Source organism: Protopterus annectens, chromosome 5.part0 (assembly GCF_019279795.1).
Source record: "Protopterus annectens isolate FY-2018-M chromosome 5.part0, PAN1.0, whole genome shotgun sequence".
Lineage (NCBI taxonomy): Eukaryota > Metazoa > Chordata > Ceratodontiformes > Protopteridae > Protopterus > Protopterus annectens.
Window position 1 is genome coordinate 1,131,096,211 of NC_056735.1, and position 16,328 is coordinate 1,131,112,538.

The 16,328-nt window shown below is 40.1% G+C and overlaps 1 protein-coding gene across 1 annotated transcript in view; it reads left to right on the forward strand.

Annotated features, from left to right (window-relative positions):
- GCC2 (GRIP and coiled-coil domain containing 2) overlaps positions 1-16,328 on the forward strand; it is a 1,443,709-nt gene that overhangs the window by 1,202,949 nt on the left and 224,432 nt on the right. The window contains exon 19 of the mRNA XM_044070984.1: positions 12,437-12,654. Coding sequence (XP_043926919.1) covers positions 12,437-12,654 — 218 coding nt within the window. The remainder of the gene's footprint in view (positions 1-12,436; positions 12,655-16,328) is intronic.

Here is a 16,328-nt window from a genome sequence, read left to right on the forward strand (position 1 = left end):
GCCTCCTTGAAATTGATTGCATGTATAGATCTGCAATCATGGGACTCCACACATATCTGCTGACCTCACAAGACCCAAACATAGTGAAAATTTTGAAACATGAAGAGAATAAATCTAAGATGACTTCTCTGCTTAATCTAGCAGAAGCATATCTGTAATATATATATGTGTGTGTGTGTGTGTATATATATATATATATATATATATATATATATATATATATATATATATTTTTTTTTTTTTTTTTTTTTAATGCTGACAGGATGCCAAAAATGGGCAACAGTGTCCTGCTGAGCATTCTTGTCAGTAAGTAAGGGGGGGTACTGGCAGTGAAAGAAAGCAACTTGCCCTCTTTTCATTTGCTCATTTTAAGATCTGACTTTAAGGTTATTGTGCATTTGTATGAAATGAGTTGGAATATTTACTACCTAGCTGCTGTTTGTATATAACAAAGTTGAATCTGTCCCTTGTTTTTCAAAATTTTCCTTACTTTGCCTCATACTTTTGTTCTGTGCCTCTTCAAAATACGTAGTTTTCTGAGATTTTTATTAAGAAATGTACTCACTTAAGGTGTGGAGCTAGCAATAGATAAAAGTAATGTACCTTCTTGTTTCCTCAGTTTAAAACCTGATTTTACAGGACTAATGTGCATGTGCTTTCATTAAATTGAAGTATTTATTCAGTGAATGTGTTTTGTTTAAAACTAAGTTGAAATTGTCTTTGATTTCACCAAATGTCCTTCACTTTTCCTCATATTTTTGGTGTGTTCCAGATAAAAATTGGTTATTTATGGTAAATCATTGAAGAAGCAGTCACTTGATAATGACAAACATTTGAGTTATCAGACTTCATATCCTTCAGTAAATAAATGCATGTCAGTGCAAAACCTGTATTCTATCAAATTTCTAAGTATATAAGAACAATATTTAAAATCTGGTCGTGATTTTAGGCCTTTGTCTCCGATTCTTGCATTAAGAAGTGAGAGGCATTATATTTTATCAGTCAGAGAAGAAATATACGCAATAAATAGATTATAACTGCTGTTGCAGATTAAAGTAATTTTGCCCTCTGGTCATTTGCTTAACCAAGTATCTGGGTTCACAAGACTGATGCGCATTTGTGTGAAATAGGTTGGAATATTTTGGCTACTGTTATTTTTTCCTGTGGAACAAACTTGAAATACATTATTGTTTCCATGAATGTTTATTTAGTTTTACCACAATCAGATATGAGGTATATACATTCAGCAATGGGGCTATAACTTCTGTCTGTGGATGAGAATGGCTAATCCTAGCGGTCGTGATCAGCTTGAACAATAATTAGCTTGGTTTTGCAGGACTAGTATGCATTTGTGAAAAAACTAATTGGGAGTACTTTACAGTGACAATTTTTTTTTTCAAAACCAAACATTACATGTGTACTGAGTCAAGCTGCTGTGATGGGTTTGGACTTTGCTGGATTATGATTACAGCAGTTCATGTCGTCTTAATTCAGGCTAAAAGAACAGAAACATTTGCATGCAAGTCAAAGTGCCCTTCAAAGAGGGGGCCCATGGTTTAAAAACTGCCCAGGGTCAAGTTACACTTAATCTGCCATTGCGCCTGTGCCCCAAAGACATGACTTATGTGAACTGAAATCCTACCAGTACGGCTGTAGTTAACCTTTTAGTGTGTGTGTGTGTGTGTAGTGTGTGTGTGTGTGTGTGTGTGTGTGTGTGTGTGTGTGTGTGTGTGTGTGTGTGTGTGTGTGAGTTGGTGTTAGTGTAGGTGCATCTTGTGTTAAATTTAATTTGTCAGGGGCAATGCCAAGTGTGTCAAAAATAATATTGGTGAGCACGTATATAAATTTTGTTAGCAGAAAAAAAAGCAAATAATCTTCTTTCAAAAATAAAGCATAAACTGCATCATAGACTGTCTATTCCCTCAGAACCTCTGGGAGCCATCAGTTCTGTCTGTTCAGGTCAATTTTGTTACAGACTAAAGCTTAGTAGGGGTGCCACTTAATCCAGCTCTACTGAAAGCTGGCCACAGATGATTGCTTTAGTCTGTGTGGGGGGCTAATGCCACTGTAGTCATTATGTCTTTAATTTTCTTCACACACAAACTTCTGATGTGTGCACAGAAGGGCATTGTAACTTGTCTAGGGACAATGTACTTTCTAGGATTAACAAGTTGGAATACATTACATTACATTACATTACCTGTGATTTTTCTTTTCACTTTCCCCACAGTGAAAATTGGCTGTATGTACAGTTTGCCCTCTTTTGGGGGTAGGGTTAAAGAGGCATGATGTGCATGTACCTCTTACAGCAACAAGTCGAAATATGTTACTGTATTTTAGTTCTTTTACTTTCACGCCAGTTTGACATCAGAAGGTTACACAGAAGGTATGCCTTTTGGGGTTAAGAGTTAGGAGGCATGATATGTAGATATATGACAGCAGCAATTTTCAATATATGACTGTGACCATACCTCTCAACCTGGAAACATCAAAAATCTTGACAAAGGCCCGTGAAAATAGGTACAAATCGGTGTGCTAATTAACATAAATCTACATACATAATTATGTAACCCTGCCCACTCCAGTGGAATTGTGGGATAGCAACTTTCAACTGCAAACTACAGAACAGTTAACCAAAATATGGCCCCGGAGTCCCCTTGCAGCCTGGCTGCCATTCCAATGTCCCATTACCTGGCTATTTTGCCCCATTTACCATAAACACTAATGTGCATACTGCTTTACTTCTACAATGATTATTTGGATTTTATCTTATATTTTATAGCACAAACACTAATAAACATCTGCTAAACAAAGCAATACAATCTCACAGTGAAAATGGACATAGCATTAAAACTCCTCTGCCCTTGAAACTCACATTCATTGAAACAGCATTGAAACTCACATCCAAAGAAAAATGCATCTGGTCATTGATGGATAAACATTACTTTTGGATTGTTTTCAAATCATAGGTCCCTTGCACATGAAAAATACATGTGTTCTTTGATGCACCTTCCTGACTTTATTAAATTATATTCCTTGCATAATACAGAACACTTGTTTGAGCGCATATTACATTTATTGTTTGAACATTTTTTCCAGTAAGCAATGAAACAAAATACATGAACCAATAATAACAAAACTACTCAATTCAGAACATTTCCATCATAAAAGTCTACTCAGACTTCTACAATCTACCAGTATCAGTAAACATGCACAATCTCTGCAGAAGTAAAAGTCATCTAAATAGTTCCACATTAAAGGGATCTGTAACTAATGAAGAGATTGCTGCTAGCAAACAACTTTCCATTTCATTGTTTCATCTATAAGTATAGTGCCTGCTGCCCTTGAAGAATAAATTACCTATGCTACATTAAAAAGTGATAAGCGCGCGCACACACAGAAAAGTCTCTATCAGCACATAAGAATAACGGAACACACAGAAATAAATATATATATCAGCACATAAGAATAATGGAACGGTCCTAACAGACACCGATCAGTAATTCGAAATTAGTGCTTCAGCTGCAGTAATTCAAACATAGCAAGTATAATCAGCATAAGAGTAATGGAACCATCCTAACAGCTAAATAAATTCACACTCTTACTTCGTGACACACTTCAAAATGCAAATGCAGTCCAGCAGATAAACGGACACTTACTTCAAATGCAGCCCAGCAGATAAACGGCCACACTTGTTTCAAATGCAAATGCATCCCAGCAGATAAATGGGAATGGACTTAGCACACACACAAAAAATGCAGCCCAGCAGATAAACGGGAACAGATTTAGCACACACAGACCTCAAAATATCAAGTGCTAAACAGTTTCCATCGTAACATTCTGGAGGACAGAGAAGTCTCAGCCTAACTTCTTTAATAAGTTCATCCAAGAAACCTGTTCTCCAAATCAAATGTGAGTCACTTAGCTGCAAAATCTAAAATGCGCCCTTCGCTGACATTAGATGTGATTTCATTCCTCCCCAAAATTTCCACAACAGATTCGAAGTCCAGCTGCAGTAGTGCCGAGTCTCTGCAAACAACTGGTTTAAGTTATGAGAAATAAAAGAAAACATTCCATTTTCAGTTTGGGAAGACTGTACCTGTCAGCAAAAGAGAGCACTTCTGAAAAGTTGTCAGATCTTAAGCTTGTCTGCATTAATTTGTCACAGCTGTCCCTTAGCAGTTGGATCTTCAAAATAATGCAGCCACTCTGTAATGCTTCAGAAACGGAGGTAGTTTATTATGCTTCAGAAATGGAGGCTCTGTTTCAGAAGCATAATAAACTACCTCCATTTCCGAAGCATAAGAACCATGATTAACAAACTTGCAGCTTGAAAAATACTAAATAAATAAGGGAAATAAGAGGTTTTTGCTAAATGAATACCTCTGAATAGCTTGTTGCCTTGTTCTGTCCTTCTCTCAGCACTGCATAAAATAAAAATACCTCCATTCCGTTCCAAATAGCAGCATAATAATAAAATAGAATGTTAATTGTGTTACACTGCTGCAGTCATTACACTTGGGTTATCCTGCCATCAGGCGGTTCCCCAGTCGGCCTGAGTTCCAAAGTCTTGGTCCGGCATCGGTTGCTGTCGCCTCCTCCCTGACGTCAGTGCGACAGGGGTATATAAGATGCAGCCGACGCCATTTTCTTCAGTCTTTCTTGCCACACGGTGCCCAAAGCAAAAGCAGTTCGCAAGTGCCGGTCGACCGACTCCTGAGATTTTCATTCCGAATCCAGAACCGAAGTCTTCTACAAAGCTAAGTACCCCGTTGGGGAAACTTTTTCTTGCCTCGAACTGATGTCGGTAAAAGTTAATAACTGTATTTCTTGTGGGAAGCAAATACCTAATAAGGATTTCCACTCCTATTGCATTCCATGCCTAGGCCCAGACCACGACATCACTGGTTGTCAGTTTTGTGCTAGGTTTAACAAGCGCACTATTAAACGTCGGTTTGATTTTGCTCGACATTATTTTGGCAGAAAATTCAATTACACCATGCCATCGGAACTCCCGACGACAGGATTACATAAAAAGCGCAAAGACAAGGACAGGCATCCGAGGCCCAAAACTGACGACGAGGTCTCTTCTAGGCCGGTCACCGGTTCTCCGGTTTTCAGCGAGGCACCTACGCAGCCCCTGACGACCGCTTCCACAGAACCACAGACTGCATCCAACTCCCATGTGGAGCTGGCTGGGCCTTCGAATGCTCTGTTTTCAGCCTACTGAAAGTAACCCTTCTGAGGGAACCGAAGTAGCTGAGCAATCCACAGCCTCAGAGGGTGTCTTCAGACCTACCCAGTTAACCATTAAACCCTCTGCTAAGTCGGCTCCCTTAAAAACAAAGAAACAGATACAGCATTCTCCAGGACAGGCTTCCATGCCTAAGAAACAAATGCTCAAAATGGCCGAAGGCCTAATCACCCTGATCAGGGGGTCCCATCCCCCTCTTGATAAAAGGCCCAGACAGGATGCAGACTATGAATCTTCCGACCAGGTGTCCATTTCTTCAGATTCATCCTCAGATCTAAGATATTCCTTACCCCCTTATGAGGATTCTGATGCTGAGGAATCAATTCCATCAGCCTCTCCGCCTGAGGACTACTCCTTTGGGGAGACCTTACAATACCATGAGAGAGCATTTCCATTGGGAAGGCCAGGATTACTCAGAATCCAAGAAAAGGCTCAGAGACTTCATTTTATTGCCTCAACACAGACCCCTTGCTATCCCGCCAGTATTAGATATTGTGGATGATGTCTACACAGAATCCAGCTTAAACCCTGACTCCTTACCTCCAGCCCCAGTTAAACCCGATAGATATTACAGAGTCCCTGACTCTCACAAATTTCTGTACAAAAGCCGTGTTGCTGACCCTGAAACTATTTCTCAGGGACCCAAAGAGATTAAAGCCTCATCAGCAAAAAACCCAGTTCCCCCTGACAGAGATTCCAGAGCATTAGACAGATGGGGAAAGAAAGTATATACGTCTGCAACCTTAGCAATGAGAGCCTTAAATTGCCAGTTTCACATGCTAAAAATATCAGAAATTTTTGATGTCTCAGTTAAAACAAAAAATGCTTCCAGATTCAGATCCTCCTAATTTTAAAGAAATGCAGGATTTATTGCATGCAGCTGAACAAGTGGGAAAGCAAACTTTGCAATGTGGGTTTGATTCTTTAGAGGCCTCCTGTAGAGCAGCAGTAACAGGCTCTGTCATTAGAAGGCATGCTTGGTTAAAAGAACATACGTTACCAGATCATGTTAAAGCAAAATTATTGGATGCACCTTTACAGCAGGATGTGTTATTTGGAGTTAAGGCAGAGGAGGTATTAAAGAAAATGGAGGATAAGGCAAAATCTATGCAAACGGTAAAGTATTTCTTACAGGTTTAGCCACCAAGATTTAGCAGAAATTGGTCAACAAAGAATTGGTCCTTTCCGGCTACAGACAGACCTCAAAGGGGCAGATACAGACGTCCGAGAAGTAGAGGTCAACCACAAGGTCCTTACAGGCCTCGACAATGGGGTGCACCAGGCCAAAAAGAAGGGGAAGACAGGCCTCATCCATATAAAAAGCAGCCTCAATGACTTCCCATTACAGCTGTCAAACAACTCCCTCTTAGCAGCCCCCTTGGGAGGAAAACTAGCACTTTTCTATCACAATTGGCATTGGATCACCAAAGACAAATGGGTTCTAAACATTGTATCTCAAGGTTACAGGTTCCACTTTCACACTCTGCCAAGGTTAAAAGGAATGCCAAATCTGCCACCAAATCAATGGGCAGAGGCTCAAAAACTAATTACAGCACTCATGGAAATGAGAGCTATTCAAGAGGTACCACCACAAGAGCAAGGACAAGGATTTTATTCAAGACTCTTTCTGGTTCCCAGACAGGACAACGCCTGGAGGCCCATTTTGGATCTTTCTTCTCTAAACACTTACCTGGACATTCCGAATTTCAAAATGTTGACACTACAGCAGCTTCTTCCCTTGCTGGGCAAGAAAGCTTGGCTCGTGACCTTGAACCTCAAGGAGGCATACCTGCATGTCCCCATCAGACAAAACTGCAGATGATACCTCAGATTCATCGCAGGCCCAATGCACTATCAATTCTCTGCACTGCCCTTTGGCTTATCTACTGCGCCCAGGGTCTTTACAAAGTCCCTGGCACCAGTAATTGCATTTTGCAGACAGAAAGGAATTCAAATTTATCCGTACCTGGACGACTGCCTGATTCAAGCAGAGAGCAAGGACATTCTTCTAGAGCATCTGGCGTACGTAAAACAGTTATTAAGTTGCCTGGGGTACACAGTAAACAAAAAGAAATCAAAACTAGTGCCCTCACAAGAGATAATATTCCTGGGTGCCAGCTTGAACACAACGGCCCAGATGGCTTATCTCATGCCAGACAAGCAAGGACAACTGACTCAATACTTTCAATTGATGGCAACAAAAACCCAACTCCATGCAAGAAAAATTCTGCAGGCCTTGGGTTACATGGCATCTTGCATACTACTAATTCCATATGCCAGACTGCATATGAGGAAACTACAATGGTACCTAAAGAGTGTATGGTTTCAACACTGTCAAAATTTGGAAACAGTTATACCACTAATTCCTTGCCTTCAACAGGAGTTTCGATGGTGGGCTCAAGCTTGTCACCTCAACAAGGGACAGCCTTTTACTCAATCCACAGCCAGGCAAACACTGACAACAGATGCATCGGATTACGCCTGGGGAGCACACATGGCAGGAAAATGTATTCAGGGCAAGTGGCCCGCAGAACAAAGGCATCTTCACATCAATCAAAAAGAGATGTTAGCTGTACAGAATGCCCTTATAGCTTTCAAGGACCTGCTGCATCCAGAACAACTATTACTAAAAACAGACAACACCACAATTATGTGGTACATAAACAAGCAAGGGGGCACTCACTCCTACCCCCTCTGCAGACAAGCCATGACCTTGTGGAACACAGCTCAAAACTATCAAGTTCATCTGCAAGCACAATTCATGCCAGGAGAGAAAAACACACTGGCAGACGACTTAAGCAGAAACATCATGGATCCCCACGAATGGGAATTGAATCCACAAATATTCAGAATGATAACACAAAAATGGTGGAGCCCGGACATAGATCTGTTTGCATCCCCAATGAACTGCCAGCTACAGAAATTCTGCACAAGGAGTTACCACCCACAAGCATGGAAAGTGGATGCCCTCTCATTCAGCTGGAAAAAACTACAAGTATACGCTTTCCCTCCACCACCTCTCCTTCCAAAGGTTCTCATAAAAGCCAGGCAAGAAGCACCAAAGATGATCCTGATTGCTCCAGACTGGCCATGCCAGCACTGGTACCCAATTTTAAAGAATTTAGCACAAGAACCACCCTGGATATTGCCTCAAATCCCACATCTGCTGACTCAGCACAACAATCAGATACTTCACAGTCAGCTAAAGACCTTAAACCTAGCTGCATGGAAAATTCCTTAGTCAAGCAAGCAATGCCTCTCTCCAAAGCTGTTATGGATGTCATTCTGGAGGCCAGAAGGCCTAGTAACAGGAAAGCCTATTCGGATAAATGGAAGAGATTCTGTGCCTGGAACCAGGCTCACAGCCTTGACCATCTTGTCCCAAACATTCCTCAGATTCTACAATATTTAACTGAGATGCTGTACAAAGACCTCTCTTTTTCATCCATCAAGATCCACGCCTCTGCCATCTCTGCTCATTACAACACGGATCCTCCAATTTTCTCTAATCCGTTGCTAAAACAGTACCTCAGAGGGGCTAAAAAACATAAGACAGCCCAGTAGAGCACCTACTCCAACTTGGGACCTCAACTTTGTTTTGGAAAAATTAACTTTACCTCCCTTTGAGCCAGCTAACACAGCAGAATTAAAATATATTTCTTGGAAAACTGCTCTGCTCCTGGCAATAACATCAGCTCGAAGAGTTTCAGAATTACAGGCACTAATGGTAGTAGAACCTTTCCTCATTTTCCATCAGGACAGGGTGTCCTTAAGAACTAACCCTATGTTTATGCCAAAGGTGGTTTCAAGTGTGGCTCTAAACCAAACTATTCACTTACCAACTTTTTATCCAAAACCACAGAATAAAGGGGAGAGACTACTGCATTCTTTGGACATCCACAGGCAGTTAGGCTTCTACTTGGGCAAAACCAAAGCTTTCAGAAAATCTGAGCAGTTACTGGTAGCATATGCTGCAGGAGCACAGGGAAAAGCCATTTCAAAACGGACTATTTCAAAATGGATAGGGCATTGCATACGTTTCTGCTACACACACCATGGGAAGCCTATACCTAGCAGCATTAGATCTCACTCCACCAGGGCAACAGCCACTTCAACTGCCTACCTCAGAGGAGTGCCTACGAAGGACATTTTGGAAGCAGCAACATGGAGTTCTGTGCATACCTTCACCAAGCATTACCATCTGCCTTTATACTCTAAATCCAGAGCTGGCTTTGCCACTGCTGTGCTGCAGGGCCTTATAGCCACACCTAATGCCTTATAGAACCAGCCACCCTACCTCAGCTTTGGGATTCTACCCAAGTGTAATGACTGCAGCAGTGTAACACGAACATAGTACAGTTTTGTACCTACCATAAATGTAGATGTTCGAGTGTATACACTGCTGCAGTCCAGGTTACCCTCCCTCCTTCCCCTCTTACTTGCTGGTACATACCTATGTCTTCTACCCTTTACTACCTATGGGGAGTATTTGCTGGTAACTGACAGTTGTTGTTTGCTTTTCTTATGTATGTTTTATTAGCAATTTGAATTGCCTACCTTTTGGGGGCACCTGACATCTGGGGCAGGAAAAACTGAAGAAAATGGCGTCAGCTGCATCTTATATACCCCTGTCGCACTGAAGTCAGCGAGGAGGCAACAGCAACCGACGCCGGACCAAGACTTTGGAACTCAGGCCGACTGGGGAACCGCCTGACGGCAGGATAACTCAAGTGTAATGACTGCAGCAGTGTCTACACTCGAACATCTACATTTATGGTAGGTACAAAACTGTACTTTCCTCATTCCTGAAGTCCGAACAGCAGCATAATAGTAAAATACATTCCTGCTTGCTTGTTCCAGGCTGGGCTGGAAGAACCTTCCATGAAGAAAACTCGCAGCTTGGCTGGAGCCAGAAATACTCGCACAGATGTTATGTTGAGCCCTTGAGCTCAATTCCAACAGGCTGACAGGCTGTTCATGGAGCTGACGTCATTGCGCACGTGATGATGTCAGCTCAAAAAAAGCGAAAAAAAAATTTTAAAATAAAAAAGCTGGGAAATTTGGAAATTAAGGGGTGCCACTCGGGAATCATGGCACCCCATTATTTGTACCTCAAAACCAGTAAGAACTGGTCAGATCGGTACAGTTGAGAGGTATGACTGTGACTTTTCTTTCACTTTCATCCCCATTTAATACCATAAGGATACACAGATGGTGACTATCTTTTTTTGGTGGGGTAGGAGGTTGGAATCCAGGCAGTTATCCCAAGCATTTGTTTTCTCAGTTCATTGGTTACTATTTCCCAATTAATTGATTCCTAATTGTCTGTCAGTTTTGGACATTATTCCTTGTACACAGCTTATTTCTTCCTTGAAAGAAATAAAAAAATAAGGTAGTTCCTCTTGTTAGTTGTTTTTCTTTCGGCTTTTCCTGGTTAGGGGTCGCCACAGCAGAACTCCGGTCCGCTAATGATTGGCTGTCGATTTTTACATTGCCGAAGTGCCAGCCCAACTCCCAGCCTTCAACGAAGGCATGCCCATTCACGCATGTTTTTCGAATGCCACTCGACCACAGGGAGGACATGCGGACTTCACACAGAAGGCGCTCCAGCCGAGAATTGAACGGGAGAACCTCTTGCTGTGAGGTGACAACTCTACCACTGCACCACTGCGGCTTCTGTCTATTTCTTCTCTGTCACATACGCTTTGCCAATTGACATTAATGAAATCAACACTTTCTCCAAATTCAGAATGGAACTCAAAAGGCACTTCTTCATCCAAGCCAAATGCTCCTGCTTTCAACATAGGACATATCACCTAACCTCTCTCCTTTGAGTCTGTTCTCTGTCACATTCACTGAAGATTGACCCACTTTAGAAACTAATGTATGCACTGTACATTACACTCTTCTTGATTGTACATTCCAATGTATTTTTTCACTAGAATGTATATATACAGTTTTTTAATGTAATTAGCCTGAAATACTTTGTTATTGCTTGCATTTCTGTATTTTGTATGTGTGAAATGTTTTGTATTTCACCCTGGCTGAGTATTAAATTGGTAAGTATTGGTCAGTGCACTACCCCAATAAACAAATATATGTAAATACATAAATAAATAAATGAAAATTCTATCAAAGGTTGCAGAAAAAAACTCTAAAATCTACCTCAGAACATCTAAAATCACATAAGACTCTTGGCTTATTTAAAGTATTTCATACGCAATTATACTGCTGGGGATAGGCATGGAGCACTTTGTCTAGGATTCCATATTACCATGAAAACCAGAAAAGGGCGTATAAACGATGACTGCTGCACTCGTAACAAAAAATAACACAGTAAAAGTAGGAACACTAAATACACAGTACCCACTCCACCACTGGCTAAAATATCCTTCCAAAGACACTGTGTAAAAAATCTTCATTGTAGTCAAACCATTCACCCTGGTGCAGATTATAATCCTATATACCTGTGGTATGAAAATTGTGTCAGAGAGGCAGTGATAAGTAGAGATATGAGGACAGTTGTCTGGTATATATTGGAGCTTGTAAAAGTCTGATTCTGAAGACGTTCCAGTTCATGGAACAAAAGCGCTCAGTCTGTTTTAGCAAAGTGAAGATTTTTTTACATAATGCTTTTGTAAGGATATTTTGGCAAGTGGTTGAATGGTTACTATGTGTTCAGTTTTTCTAATTTACAGCATTGACTTTTGTTAAGATTCCATATTAACTAAGGCTGGCCCTGCAATCACTGTATATCATATTTAAAAACTGGTGTTTCTAGGCATAATTGTTTTTTGTGAATATGGTTACACCGAGGCAAAGGGCATATTCATGTTAAGCGGTTGTTGTGGCTTACTTGTCAGGAAATGGCAGGTAGCATTACACCTCAAGGCTGTAATCCATTTAAGAATCATGTTAGGTACCAGAGATCCTGTACTTTAAATATGTGTCATTAAAGTTATATTTTACACAGCTGTGCTGTATGGTAAGTATGCCATACAAGAATTTATAGATGTCTTTCATGTGTGCTGCATTAATTGTGCTCATACTGTGTTGTTTTGTTGTTGTTGTTTATTTGCATTCTAAGGCTAGAAATGAGACTGGACTAAGAATACTACATGGTAAAATGCGTTTAATATTGATATTGTAACTTGTTTAATGTCTCTTAAATCTTTGTTTTAGGCTCTGCACAATACAATCAGAAAACATGGTGCTGAAGTCTGAGCATGCTCAGACAGTAAGCCAGCTCACAGCCCAGAATGAAGCTCTTCGTAATAATTTCCGTGACCAAGTAAGGCAGCTGCAGGAAGATCACAGGAAAACTGTAGAGACACTGCAGCAACAGTTGTCTAAGGTTGAGACACAACTTTTCCAGCTTCAGCAGGAGTCATCTGCCGCAAGTAAGACTGTAAATTTACCTTTAAACTGAATATCAAAATTGTTTATATAGGAATTAACATGTTAACAAGTCACTTATTAACAGGTTCTTATGAAGCTAACATATTTAAACAGTCCTTACTGTCATAAAAGTGTTCTGTTTACATGTAACCTGAAAAGTAAAGCTGGACAACATACTGGTTATCTGAATTTCAGTAAGGCAGTATTTCACCACAAGAGTAACTGGTATGTTTTATAGTATGTAACTCTTGCTTTACTTATTTTTTTCCAGTTTTAATTAAAAAAAAAAAAACATAAATCATGAAGAAAAGGTTGGGGGAAGCAGTATCTGGGCCTACCCAAGCTGGTATGGTAGCATGTCAGAGGCATACCTCTCAACTGTACAGATTTTTACCCCATATTTTAGTCCATTATGCATAAAACTGTGCTTTTCTAGCAAATTATTGATTGTTTAAGTCAAAAAATAATGATGGATATTTGAGTTTCAGACTTCATATCATTCAGAAAATTCATGCTAATGCAAAACCCATTATTCTGTCAATTTTCTAAGTTTATAAGAGCAATATTTAAAAAGTGTCCCTATTTCTGAGCTTTTGTCCCCCATTACTGATGGCTTTGTCCAGATTTCTTGCTATAAGAGGTTGAGAAGTATGGTCAGGGAGCTGTCATGCCTTCACATCAGGGGCATAAGCGATCCCTCCTTGGTGATACTGAAGACCACATCACCACCAGGATGTGGGATTAGGCTACATAAATAAAAATGACATAATGGCTGCCAGGATGACAGCTCCTTGATCGTCTCATGTTGGAATAAATTGGCTGGCAACAGCTATCACCTCTTGAGGAACAAATGGGCTAGTTAGATGACAGGGACCTGATGATCAGTTAACAGTGGTGTGCTAAAACAATGCAATTAAAAAAGTCCAGTCAGAAAAAAAGCATTTTTGAAAAGAAAACCAGACTAAGAAGATTATACCTCTTGGCACTTTTGACAGAGTCAGAATTGCTGTAAATGCCTTAGGAAAAGGTGTATATATTCAGTAATTTGACTGAAAGGATGCATATTTACATGGCGCATACGAAAACTTCTCAAACTTCTTTACTGGAACAAGTGTAAGAAAGCATGGAAAACTACCAGATATTAGACTTCCAGTTCTGCCAGTGAGGTGGGAACAGCATAACCCTTGAACTACATATTAAGTTATTACTGAGTTAAGACAAAGATCTCCAGAGCAAAAAAAATGATAAAATATTTCCTGTCTGCTGTTTTAAGTAAAGAAGCTGTATGTGCCACTGAACAGTGTAGAAGAAGAAGAAGAAAACAGCTTTCTCTGTACTGGCTTGTGGCGACATGGAATCCCTTACTCTGAAATGGGCTTTGTCAATTCAGCCAGCTGCCTCAGCTTGAGAAATGGAAACATTAAATCAGAAGTTCGACACATTGCACTCTGAATGGCAAAAAAATAAATAATACTCTGATTGCAAAGTTAGATGAGAGACAGAAATGCAAAAGGAATAGTTCTCTTCCTGTATACCGACCGGAGTCCAGCACACACCTGTGATAGCCAGGATCACCAAGGGGGGCTGCTGGAACTGGAAGCCAGGTCCAAGCTACTGGAAGATTAAATAATAAATGTAGTCTTGGAAATAAAACTTGGACTAATAAGGAAGGGGCACAGGGAGCACAATATGCGTAATTTGTTACAGCCTGGTTGGCAGAATGGTCCAAGTTACAAACAAAAGACATTCCACTAAAATGAATTCACAGGACACCTCTTCTACAACTCAGAGCCAGGTATCCAAAACCAATAGTCACATGCTTCCTAAGCTTTGCCACTAAAGAGTTGGTCCTCTGACAAATCTGGAAACCAGTGAAGTTTCTCACAATTAATGAAGTTAAGGTCTCTGTGGTGCAGGATTATTCATTAGTTACTTGCAAGAAATTGAACGAGTTTCAATCTGCAATGAAACTTTGGAGAAGTAATAACTGGAATATACAAGCTGCTGTACATAGCTATATTAAAGGTGCTTTTGCCAGGAGGTGAAAATTCCTTTGTATCCCAGGAAGATGCGGTGGTGAAACTGCAAGGATAAGCTTCTACAATTTAAGAAGAACCCCTTTACTAGTAAAACACCCAAGAGTGATCCACTAGACAACCCACTTTTCCATTCTGCTGGCACATACAAATAAGGAGTAATCTTTAATTCTGGAGACTTTCCTCTTGCTGATGAAGACTAAGATTTACCTTATTTTATAAACACACTGGGCATTATTCAGAGGTTTAGGAGGACCTACCTTCAGTGTGGTAAATTTGCAAATGTTTATGTATGGCTCAGACTAAGAAGCTGATGTTCTTTCAATGAATGTTTTCTTGGTGAGGCCGTTCACTTTCCTTGGCAACTGCATACCACAGTAGCTGAAAGGGAACATATTAACGTGCTTCCTCTTTTCATGTGGCAAAGTACACATACTGCCTTTAACACTGATTGCTTTTGCATTTGGGGCACAAGTTTTGTATATAGTTGTGCAAAAAAAAGTTTGCATTGATTAGACTGTTACAATTGCTATGTGTTGTCTTGTTTTTATTACTAATGTTAACACGGTAAAAGTGCTACAGTGTATACAGGTAGCTAAGAGTCCTATATGCCAAAGTATTTTTTATTGAACTTGCCTTATATGATCACTGTCTTGTGCATGTATTTAGGGACACATAAGGACCGTGAAGACGGTTTGATGTTTATGTTAACTATGAAGCGATACTCGTGGAATGTGAATGTCTTAGGAAAAGAGGGAAATGGAAGAAAATATTTGTCCTTATACATATTTTCAAGACACAGATTCTATATTTACAAGAGAGACACTCTTATCTGTAGATGAACATGTGGAAATGATAAGGGTATTCATCATTACCACTGGCCCATAGAAGAGAGGATCATAACACTAATTAAATTATGCCAGGGTCATCCGTCATGTATGCTTACTATTCCTCACAATTTAAGATGTTTTGTAGGATTGATAGAGTATAAGTGATCAGGTGAACACAGATACTTGCTTGGCCCAGTCACAACTTTTCCTCTTCAAATTTTGGACCACATTCCTATTAAAACACTGCTTCGATTTGATGATGATAACTTCATCAGGTATCAAAAGCTTAATTTAGCCCTTTGCAGAAAAGAACAGGGTATTTGCAGGCAGTGCTAACACAGTAAATCGTATAAGGAATTGGGATGAGATCAAAGAATGGCAAATACCATAAAATTAAATACAGATGGGATAAAGGCCATTTTTAAGTCTAAATTGATTAAACTGCAGCAAGACCTACACACAGTTCAAAAGTAGCTAGGTGGGGGAGACTTAAGAAGTAAAGAAGCATATAAGACAAACAGAGGGCAGATAAACTTGTATCTTTCCTATAGAGTTCAACAGGCTGCCACTGCTCTCAGAATAAAGAGCTCTACCAAGCTGGTTGAGAGTAACAAAGCTTTGGCAGTAAGACACAGTAAACAAGAAGTAGACAGATTTAACAGATTAGGCACCCTCCAAGTAATGAGTCTTCTTGTTCTCCATTAGAAATTACAGAGGCATTTCAAATGTTTATTACTACTGCCTGTAATCCAGTGACGAGAACTCTTATCTCCCCAGGAAATAAGTTATTTTTTTTTTGTTTATGTTCTC